The 26,885-nt window shown below is 46.6% G+C and overlaps 1 protein-coding gene across 1 annotated transcript in view; it reads right to left on the bottom strand.

Moving 5' to 3' along the window:
- Positions 1-3,168, bottom strand: part of LOC144790772 (uncharacterized) — a 34,961-nt gene extending 31,793 nt beyond the window's left edge. Inside the window, exon 1 of the mRNA XM_078665468.1 lies at positions 2,497-3,168. Within this exon, the coding sequence (XP_078521594.1) occupies positions 2,497-3,168 (672 nt within the window). The remainder of the gene's footprint in view (positions 1-2,496) is intronic.
- Positions 3,169-26,885: the final 23,717 nt, after the last annotated feature.

The following is a 26,885-nucleotide window of genomic DNA, read 5'->3' as shown; positions in this document are numbered from 1 at the left end:
ACCAATCTGAAACTTTCCGGAGACTGCCCCGGCAACGCGCACCGAGGCCGTAATGTCAGTATAGAGAAGTTTGATATACGAAAGGAACACCGGGCCTAGGTTAAGACGAGGCAGGAGCGCAAACAAGTATGTCCAACTCACGGAATCAAACGCTTTATCTATATCTGCTAACAGCAAAGCTGCCTGTTCCCCTGTGGCCCCCATTGCATCTACTGCCGCTTGCGCCCGCCGAATATTGTGTCTCGTTGCTCTTCGAGGCATAAAGCCGGCCTGGTCCGGGTGGACCAGATCCGTCACATATGGAAGTAGTCGGTTCGCTAGAGCCTTAGCCAGAATTTTTGCTTCTATATTTAACTAGGATATCGGGCGGTACGAGGCAGGGCTATCCGGGGGTCTGCCCGGCTTCTGAAAGACAACAACTTCGGCGTGTCGCCAGTCAGGCGGCAATCTGCCCTGCATTCTCGCTTCCTCAAGCGCCCTACGGTAATGTGACCCCAGCTGGAGCTGAAACTTTTTATAAAATTCGCTCGGGAAGCCACTGGGCCCAGGTGCTTTCCCAGTATTGAGCTGTCCCAACGCATCGCCCAGTTCCTCCGCCGTAAGCGGGACATCAAGAGCCTTCCTGGTCTCCTCGGAGACCGCTACCGGGGGCAGGTCGTCGATAAATTTAGCTACCTCGTCCGCTGACAGACATTCTATCGGAGCATATTGCGCCGCGAAGAATCTAGCAAAGGTCGCCCCCAGCTCAGCCGGATCAGTAATCGCTACCCCATCTTCCGAAGTGAGGCCCGGCAGCGCAACCGGTTGGAACGCACGCTGACACAGCCGATGAAGCATGGTGCAGGACTTATCCCCCCACTGGTATACTCTGCTCCGCGTGGCCAGCCACGCCTGTCTAGCCTCATCAAGTAGTATAGTGGCGTAAGACTGCTGTGCCTGCAGGAGTAACCGCACCGCAATCTCGTCACCCCCTCCCCGACAGCGTTGTTCCAGGGATTCCACCAAAGCCGCAGCTTCCACAATCACCTCCCGGCGTCGCCGACGGGCTGCCGCACACCACGCAATGTCCACACCCCGTATGGTGGGTTTCATCGCCTCCCACACCACCACAGCATTGATATCCTCCACCAGGTTTTCCTGCCAATAATGGGAAATCGCCCCTCTCAAATGCTGGACATAGCCAGGCTGCTGAAGGTGCCACGAGGACATCCTCCACCGGAACGGCTGTCGCTGCTTAAGCAGCTCGACTCTGATTGCCACTGGAGAATGGTCCGACAGCCCTCTCGGTAAGATCTCAGCCTCCCGCACTCTGCTCAGGTGGACACTGGAAACAAACATGTAATCCAGCCTCGAGAAGGAGCAATGCACCACGGAAACATACGTGTACTCGCGCACCTTGGGATGCATATGGCGCCACACATCCACCCAGCCCATTCCTTCCACCATAGCATTCAACCGGGTGGTAGGGGCTGCTGTCTGCACTCCCTGCTGCCTCTGGCGATCCATACACACATCCATCACCTCATTCCAATCGCCCCCAACCACTGCCAAAGACTCACGGATATCCTCCCACACCGTAAACCGCTTCTCAGACAAGGCCCACTGTAGAGGTGGAGGGGCGTAGACACTACCAAACACTACATGTTCAACCCCCACCATTCCTTTAATAAAGATATAACAACCCTGTGTGTCTGCCCACTGCTTCTCATGAACATAGGCCAACCTGCGATGCACCAGAATAGCCACCCCCCTGGACCCCCTAGAGAACCCAGCATGGAAGACTTGCTGGTACCCAAACCTCTGCAAACTAAGCACCTTGGAACCCATCATGTGTGTTTCTTGCAGCAAGAGGACATCCGCTGCCTCCCTCTTCCCCCATCGTAGGATCGCCCCCCGTTTGATCTTATCGAGCATTCCCCTGACATTCCAGGTTATCATGCGTATGGACTCACCAGGGAGCCCTTGAGGAACATCAGCCATAGTCCAGCGGAACCAAACAGGTGGGACCTCTGCGCCACACCCACACACTTAGCACCAGTAGAATGTCAAAGTAAATCACGTGCAGCCGCCCCCAACTCCAGGTCCCCCCCACAACAACCTCAACTCCCAAACCTACCGCAGCTATATGCAGTCCCAACTCACCCCCTACCACTCCCCCCTGCACCCCCAACCCCCCACCCCTATACCTCATAGAACTCTGAAGTACCTGTCGCGGCATGGGTAACCTCGGGCCCAAAACTGAGGACCCAAGGCCAACCATACCAATGGATCCCAACCCCCCCAAAAACAGTGAAATCACCCCCCCCCCCAGTCAACTCCCGATTTAACAGGAGGTCAGTGGCCCCTGAAAAGTAGCCACCCGGACCCCAGTCCACCATACCATACATGTACTAGGCACTATCTGGAACTGGTAGCAGAGGCAATCTTAGAGCTCCCGATCGACGGGTCCATACGCCCCTCGTCCAGGCCCGGCTGGGCATGCGGCCTGACCCTCACCGTTTCGTCAGTCCATTTGAAGACGTCTTCGGGCGTGTTGAAGAAGTGTGTCCGTGACTGATAAATCACCCGCAGGCGGGCGGGATACAGCAGGGAATACAGGATCTTGAGGCCCCGCAGTTTGGCCTTGGCTTCTACGAAGGAGTGACGCTGTTGCTGCACAAGTTTGCTGTAGTCGGGAAATATCATGATCCTTTGATTCTCATATGTTATAGAGTCCCTAGCTCGTGCTTCTCGCAGGATAGTGTCGCGATCGTGGTAGTTCAAGAGTCTAGCGATCACTGGCCTGGGCCGCTCTCCCTCCGGCGGCCTCTGCGTCAGAGCCCGGTGTGCCCGCTCAATAACAAAGCAAGTAGAAAGAACCCCAGGGGCCAGCCAGCTCTCCAGCCACTGGGTCAGAAATAGTTCCATATTCCCTTTCTCGCACCGCTCCGGAAAGCCTACGAAGCGGAGGTTATTCCTGCGTGCGCGCCCTTCAGCATCCTCCGCGCGGAGCGCGAGGCCTTTCTGAGATTGTTCCATCGCCGCCATTTTCCGCTTCAGGGTCTTAACGTCGTCTTCCACCACCGAAATCCTAGATTCCGTCTCTGTAATCCGTGCCACCGCATTCCGTAGGTCCTGACGTAGCAGGGTCACATCTGCGCCCACAGCCCCAATCTTGGCGTCCAGCATGTCCCGGGACTGGGTGATCGCCGCCATAAGCACCGCGTTGTCCGGCCCCACTCCAGGACCTCCTCCGGAGGCCCCGGACCCTCCACTGGGCCCGGTGAATTTATCTATGGGACCATGCTTCGGGGGCCCGCCACCACCCCTGGTCATGGCTGCGGTCTGACCCGGGGGCCGCTACGCAGCAAGTGTACACACCAATGTAGGTTTTCGGACTTCCAGGAATGTCCAGCGTAGATCTGCCCAGCTGGTCCGCTACACCCAGGCGCCAGTGTCCTCAGCACCACTGTCGCTAGCACTAGGCTGGTTCCCCAGTCAGTCTCGGAGCAGATATCTCCAATTCGCAGCGCACTGGTCTCTGCACCGGTGACCCCTTGGCTCCGCTGTCTCGCGGTCCACCCACCGCCGGCCTCGCCGCTCCAGCTCGTCTAGTGTTGTGGGCACAGTCACAGCGGTGGCCGCCCTCCTCAGTACCACCGCCAACAGCACTGGCCCCAGGGCCCCCAAGGGGAACCACTAAGTGTTCGTAAGCCACCGCAGGGCCACGCCAGGCACGGGCACAGATCACGCCAGTCTGCTCGGCTGCCCACCAGTCCTCCTCACCAGGAAATGCCGGTACGTCATGTACAGTCCCTCAGGTAGGGCCCCCGCTCCGGATCTCAGCCTCCCAAGGTCCACTACTGGGCCGCCGTCGTCAGAGCCCGGCACCAGCCCAGCGTCGCCAAAATCGAGGCCCCTGCTGCTCGGCACCAAGGTAGGCCGCTGCTCCCCCCTGGGGGGGGTCTACACTCTTCACTCGCCTCCCCTGTGGTCAGTGCGGCAGCTCGGGACTCACACGTCGCTCCGCTGGTCACAGGAGACCGCAGGCCCCCCGGGGAAGCCGCAGCACGGCCGACCCGCAACCTGGTCTCCACAGTCGGCAGCTCCAAAATCGAGATTGGTGTGTCAATGGTTTCAAATATGGCACTTTCTATTTTACAGTGAGTGATGAAAGATTATACTAGTGTGTGATGAGGTGTATTTGATTGTCACATGGATGATGTCATCAGTGATGTCATTTGAGATGTCATCAGTGATGTCATCAGTGATGTCACTGACCATGTCATAAATGATGTAATAAGTGACATCATCAGCAGTGGATTGCGGGTGCGCGAGTTATAGTGAGTACAACTTACTATAACGGGGGAATTTCAATGGTTTTGTATGAGTAAAATGTCCAGCTAACTATAACTGGTGTGAAACCTATGTTTTTTTCAGTGAATATATATATATATATATATATTACCTACTGGCGATAGCCAGTAGGTATATATAGTTAGGATTTTTTTCCTATGGGATTTTTGAAAATTCTATGTCGAATAACTTTGGCGTTTGAGGACAGAATTGGCTGAAATTTTCAGGAAAATTGAACATTTTGTTTCTGAGCAGTCCCTGAAAATTTGGGGGGGTTTCGTCAAGGGGGGGCAGAGAAAAAAGGGGGGTCCCAAAACGTGTTTTTCCCATGCAATTTTCCATAGGGCGGTTGGCCTCACTTTTAGCCTGAACGGCTGAATGGATTTACACCAAACTTGGCAAAATTGTAGGGACTGGTAGCCTGATGTGCCTTTGCTATGTCTCAAGATATAGGCTCCAGTGGTGTTTACGAAAATTAACTTTGAAAAATATATATTGGGCTACATTGGGCTATATATATGTTGGAGCCCAAATGTAGCCCAATGTAGCCCAATGTAGCCCAATGTAGCCCAAAGATGGCCACCAGAGACAAAAAAAAACAAATGTAGCCCAAATATCAGCCAGATGTAGCCCAACTATAGCCCAATGACAGAATGTCCCAGAGTGTTCTAAAGAACAACTAGAGTGCTAACAGTCCTACTTATTACAAAGGTATGGCACACCTGAAGCCATCTTGATTGGAATAAAGTGGTAACTCTTAAAACATTTAATTTAAAAAGGAACAAAATGAGGGGGTTCATTTTGCCATAGAAAGTATGATTAGCGAATATATGACAAAATCCCGCATACCATCAGTCCGTAAAAAAAATCCCGCATGTACTATTAGGCCGCAAATTAAAATAACGAAAACTTTTAGAACGAATATGCCTTTAGCATACACTAAACAACTAAACTACCCTAAACCCTAAAACACTCCCCCCAGCATGACCCTACACTACACAAACAGTACAACACTACCCTAAACCCTAAACCACTACCCCCAGCATGACCCTACACTACACAAACACTACAACACTACCCTAAACCCTAAAACACTACCCCCAGCATGACCCTACACTATGCAAACACTACAACACTACCCAAAACCCTAAAACACTACACCCCAGCATGACCCTACACTACGCAAACACTACAACACTACCCTAAACCCTAAAACACTACCCCCAGCATGACCCTACACTACACAAACACTACAACACAACCCTAAACCCTAAAACACTACCCCCAGCATGACCCTACACTACGCAAACACTACAACACAACCCTAAACCCTAAAACACTACCCCCAGCATGACCCTACACTACGCAAACACTACAACACTACCCTAAACCCTAAAACCCTACCCCCAGCATGACCCTACACTACGCAAACACTACAACACTACCCAAAACCCTAAAACACTACACCCCAGCATGACCCTACACTACGCAAACACTACAACACTACCCTAAACCCTAAAACACTACCCCCAGCATGACCCTACACTACGCAAACATTACAACACTACCCAAAACCCTAAAATACTACACCCCAGCATGACCCTACACTACGCAAACACTACAACACTACCCTAAACCCTAAAACACTACCCCCAGCATGACCCTACACTACGCAAACACTACAACACTACCCTAAACCCTAAAACACTACCCCCAGCATGACCCTACACTACGCAAACACTACAACACTACCCTAAACCCTAAAACACTACCCCCAGCATGACCCTACACTACGCAAACACTACAACACTACCCTAAACCCTAAAACACTACCCCCAGCATGACCCTACACTACGCAAACACTACAACACTACCCAAAACCCTAAAACACTACCCCCAGCATGACCCTACACTACGCAAACACTACAACACTACCCAAAACCCTAAAACACTACCCCCAGCATGACCCTACACTACGCAAACACTACAACACTACCCAAAACCCTAAAACACTACCCCCAGCATGACCCTACACTACGCAAACACTACAACACTACCCAAAACCCTAAAACACTACACCCCAGCATGACCCTACACTACGCAAACACTACAACACTACCCAAAACCCTAAAACACTACACCCCAGCATGACCCTACACTACGCAAACACCACAACACTACCCAAAACCCTAAAACACTACCCCCAGCATGACCCTACACTACGCAAACACCACAACACTACCCAAAACCCTAAAACACTACCCCCAGCATGACCCTACACTACGCAAACACTACAACACTACCCTAAACCCTAAAACACTACACCCCAGCATGACCCTACACTACCCAAACACTACAACACTACCCAAAACCCTAAAACACTACCCCCAGCATGACCCTACACTACGCAAACACTACAACACTACCCTAAACCCTAAAACACTACGCCCAGCATGACCCTACACTACGCAAACACTACAACACTACCCTAAACCCTAAAACACTAGCCCCAGCATGACCCTACACTACGCAAACACTACAACACAACCCTAAACCCTAAAACACTACCCCCAGCATGACCCTACACTACGCAAACACTACAACACTACCCTAAACCCTAAAACACTACCCCCAGCATGACCCTACACTACGCAAACACTACAACACAACCCTAAACCCTAAAACACTACCCCCAGCATGACCCTACACTAAACAACCACCACAACTCTACACTACACTAACACAACACTACACTACACAACACTACACTACACTACACAATCACTAACCCACGAAAAAATTAACACAAACCCACTTACCTCTCTCGTCATCGTGGTTTTCACAACGCAAATGCATTTACCATACATGCCTTTAAAACGTAATTCTTTGTAAAGGCATGCGCGATAAATGCACATGCGTTTTGAAAAAATTCAGGATAATGGTATGCGAGGTCAATGACCTTGCGGGATAATGCTATGCGGACTGAAAGTCTGCGGGATAAAAAATGCGGGAAAATGGCTGCAAACCATGATTAGCAGCAGACTTCCCTGGTGAGCACTAGCTTTACTACAGTGATCTAATGAGCAACTAGAGTGCTAACATTCAGAATTTATGGCAAATGTGTGACACATCTGAATGCCTTCTTGATAGAACCAAAGTAAACAAGCATTGAAAATGCAATAGATCTCGCCCTCGTTTAAGTTAAAGCCATTCTGTTTGTAATGAGGTGGCTTTTTAGCTTTGCTTTTATTAGTGTTTTTAAAACTTTCATGTAAATAACATGCATATGTATGCATATATGTATATGTATGCATGCATTTATATTTATATAGATATGCAGATTATATATGTTTATATATGTATATTACCTACTGGCGATAGCCAGTGGGTATATATAGTTAGGATTTTTTCTCTATGGGATTTCTGAAAATTCTATGTCTAATAACTTTGGCGTTTGTGGACGGAATTGGCTGTAATTTTCAGGAAAATGGCACATTTTGTTTCTGAGCAGCCCCTGAAAATTTGGGGGGGTTTCGTCAAGGGGGGCCGAGAAAAAAGGGGGGTCCCAAAACGCGTTTTTCCCATTCATTTTTCCATAGGGCGGTTGGACTCACTTTTAGCTCGAACGGCTGAATAGATTTACTTGAAACTTGGCAAAATTGTAGATATGGTTTGCCCGACGTGCCTTTGCTATGTCTCAATATATGTGCTCCAGTGGATTTTGAGAAATTAACGTTTAAAAAAATATATATATCTGTGACAGCGCTCCGGTTAGCGCCCCGGTTCGCGTACCTGACGCGTAACGGAACTTCGCGAAGCGAAGCTGATTGGCTTTCCGGTGTCTGTCAACATTCTAAACAGTCCGGAGCGGCCGCCATCTTGTCTTCCGGTACGATCGAGAGACAAGATGTGGTGAAAAACGAAGTGGGAAATGAAGGAAAGGGGGCAAGGTAGACCACTCCTGACCCCCTAGGATTGATGAGGGGGATATTAAAGTGCCCCGCGGGGCAAAAAAAAAAATTTTTTTTTTTTTGCGATTTTACGCCGTAGAGGCGCGTCCCGGTACGCTCACTGGGCAGCTCACCGGGCAGCTCACCGGGCAGCTCACCGGGCAGCTCACCGGGCAGCTAACTGGCAGCGTAGCTGTCAACATTGTAAACAGTCCGGAGCGGCCGCCATCTTGTCTCTCGGTAGGTTCGAGAGACAAGATGTGGTGAAAAAAGAAGGGGGAAATGAAGGAAAGGGGGCAAGGTAAACCCCTCCTGACCCCCTAGGATTGATGAGGGGGATATTAAAGTCCCCCGTGATTTTTCGCGGTAGAGGCGCTTCCCGGTACGCGAACCGGGCAGCTAACCGGCAGCGTAACGGGAGTCCGCCATCTTGTGTTTTTGGAGCGTCCGGTTCGCGTACCGGGTAGCGTCCCGGTAAGCGTAACAAGGGGAAAACCAAGAGAAACAGTAAAAAAAAAATTAAGGGAATAGATTTCCAGCAAACTTGGCAAAATTGTAGGGACTGTTTGTTTGATGTGCCTTTGCAAGGCCTCAAGATATGTGCACGTGTGGATTTTGTCTAATTAACGTTAAAAAAAATATATATATCTGTAAGCGTGCTCCGGCACGCTTACGTTACGGTTTTTGTTTGCGCTGTAGAGCCGATACGTCACGGTTCTGCGACGCGTCATGAGGCGTCTCACGTGGCTACGTGATACGTCACGTAATAAAGAATATATTTTACAGCTATAGATATTAGCTTTTAAAAAACCAATGAAATTCACTGAAAAAACCATAGGTTATAGACCATATATAGTTAGGAATTTGCATTTACAAAACCTTGAAAATTCACTTAAAAAACCATAGGTTAGAGACCATATATAGTTAGCTGGACATTTTATTGACATAAAACCAATGAAATTCCATATATAGTTAGTTGCACTAACTATATATCGCGCACCCGCAATCCACTGCTGATGATGTCACATATTACATCATTCATGACATGGTCAGTGACATCACTGATGACATCACTGATGACATCTCAAATGACATCACTGATGACATCACTGATGACATCTCAAATGACATCACTGATGACATCATGACACACCAATACCAGTTACTACATACGCACTCACTGATTCCTACGTCTACACACACATTCACTCATTCACCCATACAATCACTCATACATACAGTCACTCATTATTACAACACTATCATATGCACTCATACACCTAGTCAGTCCTGTGAAGAATCAATCACACTTCGATTTCCTCATCTATACAGTTAAACACAGAACACCATACTTTTCACACATATACTAACACATACTTACTCTCTTATACAATCACTGATACAAGTACACATTGATATGCACAGAGTCACACACCTCCCAGGCAGCCACACACACACTCAGTCTTCCATACATCCACTCATTCTTCAATATGTAAAACATATTTAAACTTTACAAAACACACAGACACTAGATGATGTCATCAGTGATGTCATTTGAGATGTCATCAGTGATGTCATCAGTGATGTCATTTGAGATGTCATCAGTGATGTCATCAGTGATGTCACTGACCATGTCATGAATGATGTAATATGTGACATCATCAGCAGTGGATTGCGGGTGCGCGATATATAGTTAGTGCAACTAACTATATATGGAATTTCATTGGTTTTATGTCAATAAAATGTCCAGCTAACAATATATGGTCTCTAACCTATGGTTTTTTCAGTGAATTTTCAAGGTTTTGTAAATGCAAATTCCTAACTATATATGGTCTATAACCTATGGTTTTTTCAGTGAATATATATATATATATATATATATATATACAACTGCTGCAGTCTCTCAACACGTCGATTGCCACGACAGAGAAAACCACGCAAGTCCAACGTTCCTTTTGGCACAAAGTTTATTTAGGTAGGAGTTTCCAAAATCTGATATATATATTGTAGTTTTCCTCAAAACATCCAGTAAATAACGATAGAAGAATAGCGGACCCAAAAAGTTCTTCGTGCCAGAAATATTTATGATGAAACACCCTGCATCGCCGCCATAACGCATTTCAGTCCCACCTGGACCTTGATCACACATATATAAATATATATGAACATATTATTAATAAAAAATATAAAATATTGTTACCGTAAGCTAGTGGGAGGGTAACATTTACTATTACCACTCCAGTGAGTGCAACACTAGGGTAAACGTTGGATAGCGTAGGGGTAAAAATTACTATTCCCACTCCAGTGAGTGCAACACTGGGGTAAACGTTGGATAGCGTAGGGGTAAAAATACCTATTCCCACTCCAGTGAGTGCAACAGTAGGGAAAGCATTGGATAGCGTAGGGGTAAACATTACTATTACCACTCCAGTGAGTGCAACAGTAGGGAAAGCATTGGATAGTGGGGTGTAAAAGTTACTATTCCCACTCCAAAGAGTGCAACAGTAGGGAAAGCGTTGAATAGCGTAGGGGTAAAAATTACTATTCCCACTCCAGTGTGTGCAACAGTAGGGAAAGCGTTGGATAGCGTAGGGGAAAACATTACTATTCCCACTCCAGTGAGTGCAACAGTAGGGAAAGCATTGGATTGCGGGAGGGTAAAAATGACTATTCCCACTCCAGAGAGTGCAACAGTAGAGAACGCGTTGGATAGCGTAGGGGTAAAAATTACTATTCCCACTCCAGAGAGTGCAACAGTAGGGAAAGCGTTGGATAGCGTAGGTGTAAAAATTACTATTAGCACTCCAGAGAGTGCAACAGTAGGGAAAGTAAAGATTTAAGGCCCGATGTAGGTAGGCAAATACCGGTCGGAAACGGACAAAAATACCAATTTTCAGCCGTTTCCGACCGGTATTTGTATATTGAGATGTAGGGGCATGTCAAATTACAGAATCTGTAATTTTACCGAATCTGTAATTTTTCCGATTCTGTAAAATACCGAATCGGTTAAATAACTGATTCTGTAATTTAACATGTAGGTAGCACTGTAATCAGAAGTTGGTGGTAAATAATGAAAACCCTTCAAAAAGCATTTTTTTTGCTTTAAAAATGTGCCATGTTGCAGCCATACATGTCAGCAAAATGTGCACCCATGCACAATTGAGGGGTGCAACAGGGTGTCAAAGCTACACCCTGTCCCCCTTGCAAATCCGGTAATTACCGAATCGGTATTTACCGAATCGGTAATTGGCATTGATTCCTAAGGTCCTCAAGGTCCATAGGAATCAATGGCAATTACCGAATCGGTAAATACAGATTCGGTAATTACCGAATTTTACCGATTCTGTAATTTAAAAATAGAAATTACCTACATCCCATTTACCTACTCTTAAATACCGAATAGGTATGATTCGGTATTTAAGAGTAGGTAAATCGAGATTACCTACATCGGGCCCTAAATATATTAATACAAATTAATTAAATATCAATACCAAGAAACAATTAATTAAAATAAATTACCAATTTAATATTATGTAATAATGAATCAATTAAAAATACAAATTAATATCAGTTATTAAAATTAATTACCTATTAATACAAATTAATTACCAATTAACAATTAATTGACAATAAATTAAAAATCAATACCAATAAATAAATAATAATGATTTACTTAATTACAATTAAATTACTGCCCACTCTATTCCCCTATAAACCAAAACCCACTACTAAAAATAAATTAATAAAATTAACATAATTATCAATTAATCAACTAATAAAAATTAATTACCAAATACAAATTAATTAATTAACAAACATTAATTACTTAACAATTAATTCAAACTGACTACCAATAAATAAATTAACATATTTAATTAATTACAATTAAATTACTTCCCACCCAATTCCCCTATAAACCCACAACCCGCTACAAAAATACATTAATTACATTAACATAATTATCAATTAATACAATTAATTACCAATTCAAAATTAATTAATTACCAATTAAAAGTTAATTAACAATCAATTCAAATTAAATACCAATACAAAAATTTACATATTTAATTAATTACAATTAAATTACTTCCCACCCTATTCTCCTTTAAACCCACAACCCGCTACGGAAAATAAATTAATAAAATAAACATAATTATCAATTAATCAATTAATACAAATAAATTACCAATTAAAAATTAATTAGCAATTATTTCAAAATAAATACCAATAAATACATTAACATATTTATTTAATTACAATTAAATTACTTCCCACCCTATTTCCCTATAAACCCACAACCTGCTACAGAATTAAATTACACATAAATGAAATAACATAAAAAAAACTTTAAAAAACTTAGATATTATAAAAAATTCGATATATTTTAATACATATCTTATATACTTCGATATTTTGAATTTCTATATTTAAAAAATCGATATTACATTACTTACCTTCATTTCGATATCTCTCACCACTATATTCTGTCCATTCATGTCAGGTTACCGCCGCGTGGGCCTTTAGGTGTTGGTGGCGTTTGGATCCGATGGGCACAGCGGATCCGCGAGTCGAAAGAGTTCTAGGTATTTAGGGCATGTGAGCTCCGTAAACTCGGAGGTGAGTAGTGTGAGGAACGGTTCCCAGAGGCCGTGGAAGAATGATTCTGAATGAGCTTCGGCGAGCAAGATTTCCTCCATCCCCAAGATCCCCCACAGTCTATGGAGCCAGCCTAGACGTGTCGGTATCGTCGTAGTACCCCAGTGTGTACAATGTTCTGAACTGCAGCCCCTAAACCCAAGGCCCTCTGTTTACCCATCCTGGATTTAAGGGGGAATGTGAGAGCATTCGGAAGGCCTAAAATGACATACGCAGGGAAGCGTGGGATTTGAGTGTCAAAGTGCGAGTCCATGTCGTCCAGAGGCTGTCGCCAACAGTCCCCCAGCAGTGGACACTCCCAAAGAATGCGAGTGAGTGTGCCTAGGTAGCTGCATGCTCTACAGCAGAGGGAGCTTTGAGAGAGGTTGCCGTGATGTAAGCGTACAGGAGTTAAATACCAATAGGAAGCTACTTAAGTGGCAGAATCAGTTAAGGCCACATTGCGAGCCGTGTGCCAGGCCCTATAATAGATTGTTGACCATTCCCTCTGTGTTAGTTCCCTGCCCAGCTCCTTCTCCCACCGCAGCTGTTTTGGAGCCTTCCCTTCTCCAGAAACAGGGTGTGCAAATTTATATAAGTCCGAGGTCAGGCGAGCTTCTTTGTGTTGGGTAAGGAGCCATTTTTCAAAGGAAGTAAGGCGTCTCTCTGTGCCCGCATGGATTTCGCCCTGGAGAACCCAGTGCCGGATCTGTAGGTACCACTAGTGATCAGTTTCGGGTATGCCCTCTTCCCTGCGCATATCTGTGAAGGATCTGGGGCCCTCAAGGTCAAAAAAGGGACCAATGGATTGGCTTGCCTCTCCCGTCCAGTGTCGGAACCCGGTCTCATCCAGCCCCGGCATGAAGTCAGGGTTGCGTACTAGGTGTGTGAGCGGGGAGGGAAAAAGGTGGTTAGCCCCCAGTCGGAAAGCTCTTTTTTTATAATGGGTAATAATTATAATCTTCAGTAAAAATGATTAAATAACATTAATGTAGTCGTACAAGCTTGATTGTCATATTTGTATAAATCAAGTAAACTTTTTAACAATATGCTAAGAATGTATATTTCATGAAATCATAGTAGTGCCATTTTCTGATTATATGACTAACACACAATTTGTTTGAAAATGAAAGGATATCAAAGGTAAAAAACAGAATGTGTTTACTATACATCTGGCAGTCGAAATACACTTTCTCAGGATGTGATGGGATCTTGCTACACTTATGAGAATTCCTTGTATTAAGAATTGCCCTTGTACATTAGTCTGATGTTATGTGTAGTTAAAAGATCTGTCATAAAAAAAGATGCTGCGATTATAAAACAAAAACCGTACCTAATCTTTAACCGTATTTCATATGGAGTCTGTTTCCTTTGGGCCAACTTGTGTGCACTTGGTGCTATCTTCTTCCCAACTGCTAGTAGTGCATACAATTAGAAAAATTCAACAGCAAGAGTGAGTTTCTATCTTTCAAGCTGCTAAAATTAAGAATACTTTACCTACTCACCTAATGTTCAGGAAACACTGAAGAAACACTCAAGAACTACCTTTTTGATCTGTAATGTTATTGACTGAATCATAGTACAAGGTTACCTCAAGGAGTATTTGCATGGCCTATAAAATGATAAAATCTAGAATTAAAGATGAGTAACAGTGAATAACGGGATTTTTTTTCACCTACATATTTGGAGTGACATCAAATAGACAACAAGAGCGAAACTTGAGTTGTTTATGGTGTCACACAGAATCCAGAGGTAAAACAATATTTACTTTTTACCCATCTTTAATTTTATGTTATGTATGGCCTCCAAAATCACCTGCTCCTGTCTCCACTGCTGAGAATTAACTCAGGCCACAGCTTCTTGAGATTCTTTGCCACAATCATATGATCACATACATTTTACAGTGCACGCACTCAAAATATTTTCCGTAGCTGGGAATATTAAGCTGCAGTCATGCTTGTGTTGACCTGCTGAACTGGTCACAGATAGCATAGCTTTTGTGGGAGGAGTTTTAAAAGTACCCCCATTTGATTCTTCAGTCTGTTGAAAATCCTCTCAAGAGATCACAGCAAGTGGGAGAAAAATGTAGGCTGATGTTTCATAATCAAAAAATGAGAAAACAAAAACTTTGAAAATAAAAGTGGCACAGCACCATGTTTAATTTAAATGTAGCCTTTTTTGTGGGAATCCCATTTCTAAATGTAATGTTAACCCCGCCACTTCACTCTTACTGTTATTTACCACTATCTCTTACTCTTATTAATACGTTTATTTTAATACTATCACCAAGCCAAACCCTAACCCACACCATTAAGCTATCCCTAGCCTTTACAGCATGTATAATACTACCACCAGCGCCAAGCACATGCCCGTTAACATAACATTTGCCCTTCCTTTAAAGCTAACCCTCCCTCTTATCCATGTTAAACAGGCTTTACATTTCGATGTTTTTTTCAGACCAGCTACTTTTTGTTTTAACTTAAGGGTTTCTACCTTATATTTTTGGAAATGTTGGATTTCTTACATTTTAGTAATGTAGACCTTACCATCCGGTTACTAGCCTTCCACTGTCAGCACTAGAAAATCTTCTGTTCTTACTCTGGCGCCGTTACTTGTATGCTCTGTCACTACCTACTTTGATAAAGTCAATCAATCAATCAATGAATCATAACATTTGTAAAGTGCACTACTTACCCATGAGGGTCTCAAGGCGCTGGGGTGGGGAATGCTGCTACTGCTCAAAAGCCAGGTCTTGAGGAGTTTTCTGAAGGTCAGCAGGTCTTGCGTCTGCCGTAGGTGGATAGGGAGGGTGTTCCAGGTCTTGGCGGTGAGGTGGGAGAACGATCTGCCGCCGGAGGTCACTCTTCGGAAGCGGGGGACTGTGGCGAGGGTGAGGTCGGCGAAGCGGAGCTGGCGGGTGGGGGTGTAGAAGCTAAGTCGCCTGTTGAGGTATGTTGGTCCGGTGTTGTGGAGTGCCTTGTGTGTGTGGGTGAGGAGCTTGAAGGTTATCCTCTTGTTGACCGGGAGCCAGTGCAGGTCTCTCAGGTGGTGTGTGATGTGGCTGCGGCGAGGGATGTTGAGTATCAGGCGTGCAGAGGCATTCTGGATGTGTTGAAGCCATCTCAGGAGTTTGGCTGAGGCTCCTGAGTAGAGGGCGTTTCTGTAGTCCAACCCGCTGCTGACGGGGGCTTGGGTGACCGTTCTTCTTGTTTCAGTGGGGATCCACTTGCAGATCCTGCGGAGCATGCGGAGGGTGTTGAAGCAGGAGGAAGAGACGGCGTTGACCCGTTTAGTCATGGAGAGGGTGGAGTCGAGGATGACCCCTAAGTTGCATGTGTGGCCGGTGGGTGTTGGAGCGGTTTCTAGTGCGGTCGGCCAGCAGGAGTCATCCCAGGCCGAAGGGGTGGATCCGAAGATGAGGACCTCCGTCTTGTCCGAGTGCAGCTTCAGTCGGCTGTTCCTCATCCATTCAGCGACTGTCTTCATTACTTTGTGAAGGTTGGTTTTGGCGGTGTTGGGGTCCTTGGTGAGCGAGAGGATCAGCTGGGTGTCATTGGCGTTGGAGATGATATTGAGGTCATGCCGATGGCCGACGTGGGCGAGCAGTGCTATGTAGATGTTAAACAGAGTTGGGCTGAGGGATGAGCTCTGGGGTACGCAGCAGATGATTTTGGTGGCTTCGGAGCAGAAGGGGGGAGGCGGACGCTCTGTGTTCTGCCAGAGAGGAAGGAGGTGGTCCAGTCCAGGGCCTTCTCTTGGATCCTGGCGTTGTGGAGGCGTGTTCGTAGTGTGTGGTGGCAGACCATGTCAAAGGCGGCTGACAGGTCCAGGAGGATGAGGGCCACCGTTTCTCGGTTGTCCAGCAGGGACTTGATGTCATCGGTGGCGGCGATGAGGGCAGTCTCGGTGCTGTGGTTTCTGCGGAACCCAGACTGGGAAGGGTCCAGGATGTTGTTCTTGAGGTAGCGGGTCAGTTGTTCGTTGATGGTCTTCTCAATGACCTTTGCCGGGAACGGGAGCAGGGAGATGGGTCGGAAATTCTTGAGGTCCTTGGGGTCCACTTTGGGTTTCTTGAATAAGGCGTTGATCTCTGCGTGCTTACAGCTCTCCGGGAAGGTCGCTGTCTCGAAGGAGGTGTTGATGGCTTTCTGGAGGTGGGGTGCGATGGATGTGCAGGCTTTGTTGAAGATGTGGTGTGGGCATGGGTCTGATGGAGATCCGGAATGGATGGTGTTAATGATCTTGATGGTGTTGTTGTCGTTGATGTTGGTCCAGGAGAGCAGGCGGTTGGTGCAGATGGTGGTCGTGGGTGCGGAGGTCTCAGTGGTTGTCGAGGAGGTCGTGGCGTTGAAGCTGTCGTGGATGTCTGTGATCTTGCGGTGGAAAAAGGTGGCCAGCGAGTCACACAGGTCTTGCAAGGGTGGGACGTCGTTGGTGTTGGAGCTGGGGTTGGAGAGTTCCTTCACGATGTTGAAGAGCTCTTTGCTGTTGTGCATGTTGTTGTCTAGGAGGTCTTTGAAGGAGGCCCTTTTGGTGGCTCTGATGAGGTGATGGTGTCTGCAGGTGGTGTTCTTGTGGGCTGCGTGGCTGTCCGGTATTCGTTCACGGAGCCAGATCTTCTCCAGCTTTCTGCAGGTTTGCTTGGAGACCCAGAGGTCTTCAGTGAACCAGCTGGCTTTCTTGTTGGTGCGACTGTTGGAGGGTTTCTTGATTGGGGCAAGGGTGTTGGCACATTCGTTGATCCACTGTCTGAAGTTACGGGCAGCGGTGTCGTGGTTGGTGGGGTCGGCGGGTGGGCCCTGGGCGAGGGTGGTGGTTAGCTGGTCTTCGGTGACTTTTCTCCAGCAGCGGCGAGGCATTTGTTGGGTGCGGTGGTGTGTGGTGGGTTTCTTGAAGGTGAAGTGGATGCAACGATGGTCGGTCCATTGGAGTTCCGTGTTGTGTGGTTTAAGGAGACGTGGGGGCTTGCAGAGAAGATGGGGTCAAGCGTGTGACCGGCGGAGTGGGTGGGTGTTGTGACGAGTTGTCTGAGTCCGAGGTTGGCTAGGTTGTCGATCAGGGTGGTGGAGTTGGTGTTGTTGTTGTTCTCGAGGTGGAAGTTCAAGTCCCCGAGGAGGATGTAGTCCATGGAGGCGAGGGCGTGTGTGCTGAAGAAGTCAGCGATGGAGTCGCTGAACTGTGGTTGGGGTCCGGGGGGTCTGTAGATGAGGGTTCCTCTGAGGGTGGTGTTGGGGTCGGTGGGAATCTGGAAGTGCCGGAGTTCGATGGTGCTGAGGGTATCGTCAGTGCTGGTCGAGATTCTGAGAGTGTTCCTGTGGATGATGGCGATTCCTCCTCCGACTCCGTTGGTGCGGTCCCTGTGGGTGATCTTGTAGCCTTCTGGGACGGCTATGGCTATGTCGGGTGCCGAGGCGGGGTTCAGCTAGGTCTCCGTCAGGATGGCGACATCTGTGGAGTTTGAGTCGAGTAGGTCCCAGAGTTCAACGACATGTTTGGGGCGGAGCGGGTGTTGAGAAGGATGCATCTGAGGTGGTTGTGTTCCTTCCTGGTTGGCAGCATGGTGGGGCGGATGCTTGTGAAGCTGCAGTTCCGGCAGGGGAAAGCTCCGTGGGTGAAAGCTCCCTGGGTGCGCTTCGGGGCGGCCAGGAAGCAGGTGTGTGAATGTACGGTGTTGAGTGCATGGCGGGTTCTGGCATCGTAGCGGTGCCGGGCATCGTGGCATTCGCGGGGTCCAGGGGTCCTGGTGCCAGCGGCACGCCCTCTGCATGCGTCCGCTGCTCGCGTCTGCTGCGCGGCCTCCATATGGGGGGATGTGAGAGGGAGGAGCAGCTGGGAGGCGGGAGCGGGGCGGCGAATGGGATTGCAGGGGGGCGGGGCCGTAGGGATGCAGCGGCAGTAAAAATGGACGGGCCACGGTAGAACTGGGCACTGGAAGGAAAAACAAGTTTAGGCAAGAAAACAAGTAAAGGCACAGGGGAATAAAGACAAGTCTGGGCAAGAAAGCAAGTACAGGTACAGGGGAAGAAAAACAAGTCTGGGCAAGAAAGTAAGTTAGGCACAGGAGACAAATACAAGATTAGGCAAAAACAATGCAGGCAGAGCTGTGCAGCAGCGTGGGGAGCGTCACGTTTCTGCTATAGATAGAGCACACCAGAAGTCATCCCTATTTATTTATACCTTTGCGAAATACTTTTAATCATAAGCAGATTGTTGTGAAAAAAATTCAGCTTTGTTGGTTAAAAAAGACAGAAATTCATCTTTTTTGTGTGCAAAATCGGAAAAAATTTAGGAATTCTTATTTTGAGGGGGCATCTTGCATCTTTCAAATTGACATTTTTTATGTTCTAAATCTCTTATGATAGCTTGCCTCTTTTTGCTAGTTGTATCACAATTGTTGAGCAACTGCTTCCAGTTAAGAGCTTGAGCAAACCCAAATAAGTACACATGATTTATGATTCTTAATAGCAGTGAACACATTTAGACAGATGTTATTTTGCTACTTGTTGCTGAAAACCGACCTCAAGAACTACCGTCCCATCTCGCTCCTCCCTTTTCCGGCCAAAGTCATCGAGAAGATCGTCAACAAACAGCTTGCCGCCTTCCTCGAGACAAACGGATCCCTCGACCCCTCGCAGTCCGGATTTCGGGCCAACCACAGCACCGAGACCGCCCTAATCGCAGCCACTGACGACATCAGAACCCTGATCGACAACGGGGAAACAGCGGCCCTCATCCTCCTGGACCTCTCTGCGGCATTCGACACTGTCTGCCACCGCACCCTAGTGAAGCGCCTCAGCAACATCGGAATCCAAGAGAAAGCGCTGGAGTGGATCATCTCGTTCCTCACCGGAAGAACCCAGAGAGTCTGCCTCCCTCCGTTCAGATCCGAGGCCACCGAAGTCATCTGCGGCGTACCACAAGGATCTTCACTCAGTCCAACCCTCTTCAACGTCTACATGAGCCCCCTCGCAGCCATCGCACGCCAACACAACCTCAACATCATCTCCTATGCCGACGACACCCAGCTCATCCTCTCCCTCACCAACGACCCCACCACCGCCAGAGCCAACCTACACGAAGGGATGAAAGACGTCGCCGACTGGATGTGGAACAGCCGCCTCAAACTGAACTCAGACACGACGGAAGTCCTCATCCTGGGATCATCACCCTCCGCCTGGGATGCCTCCTAGTGGCCCCCGGCCCTGGGCACCGCTCCAAAACCAACGGACCACACACGCAACCTGGGCTTCATCCTGGACTCCTCCCTGACAATGACCAGACACGTCAACGCCGTATCATCCTCATGCTTCAACACCCTACGCATGCTCCGCAAGATCTTCAGATGGATCCCCACTGAAACCAGGAAGACCGTCACCCAGGCACTCGTCACCAGCCGACTGGACTACGGGAACACCCTCTACACCGGAACCACAGCCAAACTTCAAAAAAGACTCCAACACATCCAGAACGCCTCCGCACGACTCATCCTGGACATCCCTCGTCACAGCCACATCACCGGACACCTGAGAGACCTGCACTGGCTCCCCGTCAACAAAAGAATCACGTTCAGACTCCTAACCCACGCACACAAGGCTCTCCACGACCTGGGCCCCAAGTACCTCAACGACCGCATGACCTTCTACACGCCCACCCGCCAGCTACGATCGACCAGCCACTCACTCGCCACCGTACCACGCATCCACAGAGCCACCGCCGGAGGAAGATCCTTCTCCTACCTGGCAGCCAAGACTTGGAACTCCCTCCCCATCCACCTTCGGCGAACCCAAGACCATCTCTCCTTCAGGAAGCAGCTCAAGACCTGGCTGTTCGAGCAGTAACATACCCCTCTCCCCAGCGCCTTGAGACCCTCCCGGGTGAGTAGCGCGCTTTACAAATGCCGTGATTGATTGATTGATTGAAAATTGTTACCTGAGAGAACCCCTCTATATAACACCCTTTTAATATTTTGATAGAAGAAACATGATGGAAAGGCATCGGATAAAACAGAATATACTGGTGTAAGATGTAACACAATGAAAGCTGGCAACTGAAGACCTTACAAGACATTTGAGGTGAAAAAAGTGATTCACTCATGCATATGATTTATATTTTAGAGATTATGATACATAACCTAAACGTATAGGTTGCATGTTGCACAATATGTACAAATCGCAGTGAAGCTGCATGTTAGATTTGCAGATCTTTTTGAGGCATTATTATGGACATTGCATAAACTCATGAAGAATGGGTTGTCTTATAATGCAGTCTGTGGCAAAAGATCTCATCTCTAACCCAATGTCACCTCCCTCATTCAATGACTGGTAATAGTCTTCCAAGAAATACATGATGGGTCTCAGAGCACATGTAAAAATAGGATGAATTCATGTTTGTTAAATAGACCTGAACTCTAGTCCAAGACCTTCTCAGGCCATCTAGACAAAAACTTCTAAGTTGTTCAACCACCATGAAGACTTCAATAAGACTCCAGCAGAAGTGTTATTTTTTTTTTTATATTTCTTTTTATTGAAAATTAACAAATAAAACAGCAAGGTGTCAGTTACATCAAGCAAATAGACTGTGCATTGGCGGATCCTCAAAACAAGCGTCATTTAACTCACATATAATAAAGAAGGATGGGGGGTGGAAAGGAAGAAGACAAAATGAAACATTTAACATCATATACAGTGAGGATCAGGGGGAATGTGGGAGATCAAGTATAACTGTTTCAGGTGGTACACATATATCTCCTCTATAACGATTCCAGGGGGCCCAGATCTTCTGCCACTTTCGGGGGCGACCCCGGGCTACATATACAGTCTTTTCCCTAAACATACACCAGTATATATCATTCATCCAACACTCAATAGTAGGAGGCCTTTGGGCTCCTCACAGCTGTGCAATATTGCGTTTGGCAATCATTGTTCCCAAGGTCACCCACTGAGTTTGGGCTACATTATGATCAGTGGGCTCCCAAACATTTAAAATACAACGCCTGGCTTCAGGTAAAAGTGCGATCCCCGTGACCTCCTGAAGCACCCGGTGAATCCTGCGCCAATAATCAGCGATGTAACCACACTCCCAGATGATGTGCAGAAATGTGGCCAGCCGGCCACAACCCCCCCTACACAGACCCTCCTCCAAAAAACCCATCCGTACCAAATGAGGGCCCGTGACGTATACTCTGTGCAGTATTTTGAGTCGGAATCTGAGGCGGGCTGGTATCATTACCTCCTTCGGGGAGGAGACCGCTGATTGCCAGTCCTCGTCATCAAGTTCAAGGCCATCACGGGTCCACTGATCTCGCAATTGGGAGAGAAGGTCCGCTCTATGATTAATACATTTTTTATACACCAGCGAGATGGTACTATCCGGTATATACCCATCCAGCACACGGTCCTCCAGCGAGGCAGATTCAAGTATCTCCGCCCCAGTACGAAAGACCGAATAATGCGCATGACGAATCTGAGCGTAGCGGAAGAACTCCATTCCACCCAGCTTAAACTCGGCCTGTAGGGCCACAAAGGACTTCACCTGCCCCTTAGCCCAGAGGTCCCCAACCCTGGAGATACCAATAAGGTCCCACCTGTCAAATCCCTTCGTATTCCACAGTTTGCCAAGTCAATCCGATCCAAACAGCGGGGTAGCCAAGGTCAAACGATCTTTCCATCCTAATGCACTAGTGGCCACCTGCCAAACACGCACAGCCGTACGCGTCGGCCCCGTCAGAGATCCCACTACCGATTTGGAATACAATGCCCTATAGTAATTACCTCCGGGGAGCAGCCACCTATCCATAGCGAAACCCGGGTGAGGCCCGGGATAGTACGTACCATGGTTGATAGCCCCCAACTGCGATGCCCAATAATACCATTTAATATCAGGAAGAGCAATAGCCCCATCGTACCAGGGAAGTGTCAGTTTGGCAAGTGCAATTTGGGGCCTACCATCCCACAGCAATTTCCTCTGCAGATCCTCAACAACACGGAAGTAGCTACCAGGAACCAAATCCAGGGTATTTTGCAAGGCATACAAAAAAGGAGGGAGGGACATCATCTTAAAAAGGGCCGCACGCCCGAGCAAAGAAAGCGGTAGATTTCGCCAACCCGCCGCATCCCGTCTCAACCGCGCCAAAGGAGGGAGGAGGTTTTTCTCATATTGGATCAAAGGGTTCAGTGAAATAAAAATACCAAGATATTTAAACCCCTGCTGTGTGATCTGAATAGGACAACCACGCGGCAAAACCGGTGTATCACCACTGAGCACATAAAGGGAGGATTTCGCCCAATTAATGATCAAACCAGAATTCTTACCAAAAGAGGCCAAAACGTCACACAACACTATCAGGGATTTTCTAGGGGAGGTGAGATATAATAGGATGTTATCCGCATACAAAGAGATGCGATCCTCATGTTCCGGGGACCAGTAGATACCCCTCATGGAAGGCTCCCAACGGATCCAAGCAGCAAGTGGCTCAAGCGCCAGCGCAAACAGGAGGGGAGATAGCGGACAACCCTGCCGAGTACCACGCCCAAGAGCAAACGATTCAGAAACGCGGCCATTAACCACTACCTGAGCAAGGGGGTCGGCGTAAAGAAGTCGTACCCAGCCGATAAATTCAGAGCCGAAGCCAAATTTGGCCAACACTGCCCACAAGTACGGCCATTCCACAGTATCAAACGCCATAGTGGCGTCAAGAGACGCCAAAATGGGCGGTTCCCGCCACGTCCCGGCCCTAGCAATAACACCATGCAACCGCCGAAAATTCAATGCAGTATTCCGGTGTGGGATAAAACCGGATTGATCCGGATGCACTAGATCACTAATGACCTTGATTAGTCTATTGGCTAGTACCTTTGCCAAAATCTTTGGCTCAGCGTTTAACAATGAAATAGGCCGGTATGATGCACATCTATTCCGAGGCATCCCCTCCTTATGTATAACCACAATAGTGTATCATCAATTGGTGGAGGGAAAGAGAGTAGAGATCCTTTCAATCTCCTTTCAATAATTATAAATCAATGTGGAAAGGATCACTGGTCCTGCATAACCAAGGTCTGCAGGTGGATCGGTAGGTGTCTCCCAAATAAAAGACCCTCATACACCTGTTTTTTCAGAGTCGTGTGGCGGTATATGATGTGTCCCCGCTTCTTGTAACACGTGTCCGTGCGTAATCCTTGGGTCAGTTTTTGTTTGCACCCTCCGCCAGGAGGTTGTACCATTGGTTAAAACAGTAGTGATGGTGAATAAGTGAAATAGTGCTATAAAGGTGTTCTAAAATACCCGGACAGCCAGAGGTTCAACTTTAATATTTCTGGATTCGGGTAAAAGGTTAAGGCGTGTCGCTATGGAATTATTTAGGAATTGTAGCGCACTAATCTTGTGAGGTTAAAAGTGGTCGACATGTTTCAGCCTTATCTGCCTGTTGGTCAGTCGGCTTTCCTCAGGACCATAAAGTGATTAAGTGATAAAAAGGAAAAGGTAAATTTGTAACCTGATTCGTTTTGTGGTAGTAGGTCACATTGTACCTGTAATAAAAGAAAAGGGAGATAGTGCAACCACATTTGTAGCGAATACGTGGGAAAAGACACTTCAGCAATGTACAATGACATAGAGACACAGTTGAGAATTATGAAGCATATTATTAAAAAACATATAATTAAAAGCGAGTTGTGCAATACTAAACTCAGAGTCACATTCATATTAAGCGTCAACTTACTCATTCTCAAAATTCTACGCGGATATTGTGATGTATAAATCCCAAAATCGTATTTAGGCGTCATGAGATCCTTTCTTTACAGTGCCCTGATATTAAAAGCGCTATTTAATTTAAGGCGCAATTCCATTGTTACATTACCATGACGTCAAAGGCGCTATTCAATTTTACTGTGTCATCACGATTATCTTAAACATTGGTATAACGATGTAATACCTGTTCAAGTATAGACTCTTACAATTATTTCAAAGTACATGCACTCGTTATTAGACGGTACCAAGCACTCGTTCTACATGTATTCTGAAAACCGAACATGTGCATACTGCCGCTATAGTATCTTTAAATGCGCACTCTGGAAAGCCTATTCAGAAAGAGATTCTATTCCAAAAGTAGGCACTTCTAACAAAAGTCTAAAACTAAGCAAAACTCAAAACAGAGCAGGGTCTTCACATGCGCTTATGCGTAACTAGACCTTATAGAATGTACCTCTACATTATGTAAGACTTGTCTCCTCGGGAACCACGGCAGTTAGGGGGAGGCTTCACTGTTTTGGAGTGAGGAAAAAAGGAGTTTAGTAAAGGGGTTTTAATACTTGCGGTTTACTCCATAACGAAAAGGACAATGCTCCTCGATACCTCTAGCCTTCAAACACCCGTCTAGCAGCTTGTGCTGTCTCTGCCCTTGGTGACCCGGAATCAATCGCCAGTGTGTAACTTGTCTTCTTTTATTGCAAAGTAATGGAAACTGAAGAGTTACTCGAGTGTTTATACTTATTAGTTGTACTAAAATGTTATACCTAATTTTCAGATAAGAATTGTAATCATTTCTATCTTGGAAATAGATGACAAATGGAGTTTATGAGAATGTACTCTTTAGGCGCTCATTTGGAATTTTCTCATAATCAAAGAACGTTAGAAAATTCGTAATTCAGGCAAAATATCAATTATTTGTTAAGACATAACCACGGAACGGCATCATTTAGGCCCTCACTGTCTGTCTTAAGTCTGTGCACCCAACGTTGCTCTTTTTCAAATAAAATTTTGGCTGCATTCCTGTCCACAGTTTCAAGGGTTTCTAGGATGACCCACTGTAGGTCATTCACAGAGTGCCCAGATTCTTTGTAGTGAGTTGACATTTTTGTGGTTGTTTTTTTACAGTTCACATTGCTGCGGTGTTCGCAATGTCTTTGTTTTGCTTTACGACAGGTCATGCCAATATATCTCATTTGACACGGGTAAGTTATCATGTAAATGACATGGCTTGTGTTGCAGTTCGTATGTCTTTTTAATTTCCAATTGAAGTTGGGAAGCAGCTGTAATTCCTTTGTGGGTTTTGTAGTGTCACAGACTGTGCAGTTTCCACATGGGTAATGGCCTGTTACTGGACTGTTATTCCACAGTCCAGGTGTGTCTTTCTTTTTCTTAGGTGGGGGTCTCGTGTGCACCAGCAAGTCCTTGAGGTTGCGGCTTCTCTTGTTGGCAAACATCGGTTTAGGCCAATTCAGATTGTGAGATGTTACTATTCTCCAGTTTCTGTTGATTATTTTCTTCACTTGGTTGGTGACTGGGCTATAAGTAGTTACGCCTGTGATCCTATCTTCCTTCAATTTAGAACACGTCTCTAGGAGTGCTTCTCTTGGTTGGTTGCGGGCACGTTTCTTGCATGTGTTGATCACCTTCTTTGGGTATTGACGAACCAGTAGTTTGTCACATAGGTCATTCGCTTGACTTTTGTAGTCAGTAATTGAGCTGCAATTTCTCCTCAAGCGAAGGAATTGGCTGTACGGGAGATTTTCCCGTAAGGGTCTTGGATGAAAGCTTTGAAAAGAGAGCAGGCTATTCTTGGCCGTCGGTTTAAAGAAAGTTTGGGTGTGCAAAGTATTGTCTTTAGAAAAGATGGTAATGTCTAAAAAATCTAAAGTATTTCATTGGCAGTGTATGTACATTTCAAGCATTCATCTTGGGTTTTAAGCCAGCGATGGAAATCCGTCAAGGTTTCCTTATCACCCTTCCAAATTAAAAAGGTATCATCTATATATCTCTTCCAAAAGAGAATATGATGAAGAAAGGGATTGTTCTCATTCTGAACGAAGGTGCGTTCAAAGGTGCTAACGTACAACCCCGCCACACTTGGGGCAAATGTACTGCCCATAGATGTTCCATGGCGTTGAAGGAAGAGGGTGTCTTTGTACTGGAAGAAATTTTCCATTAGAGCTAATCTACAGCACTCCAAAACAAAATGTCTGGGGGTTT

The sequence above is a fragment of the Lissotriton helveticus genome, chromosome 11, assembly GCF_964261635.1.
Source record: "Lissotriton helveticus chromosome 11, aLisHel1.1, whole genome shotgun sequence".
Taxonomy (NCBI): Eukaryota; Metazoa; Chordata; class Amphibia; order Caudata; family Salamandridae; genus Lissotriton; species Lissotriton helveticus.
The sequence above is the reverse complement of the archived record's forward strand: the minus strand, read 5'-3'. Positions and strand labels throughout refer to the sequence as shown.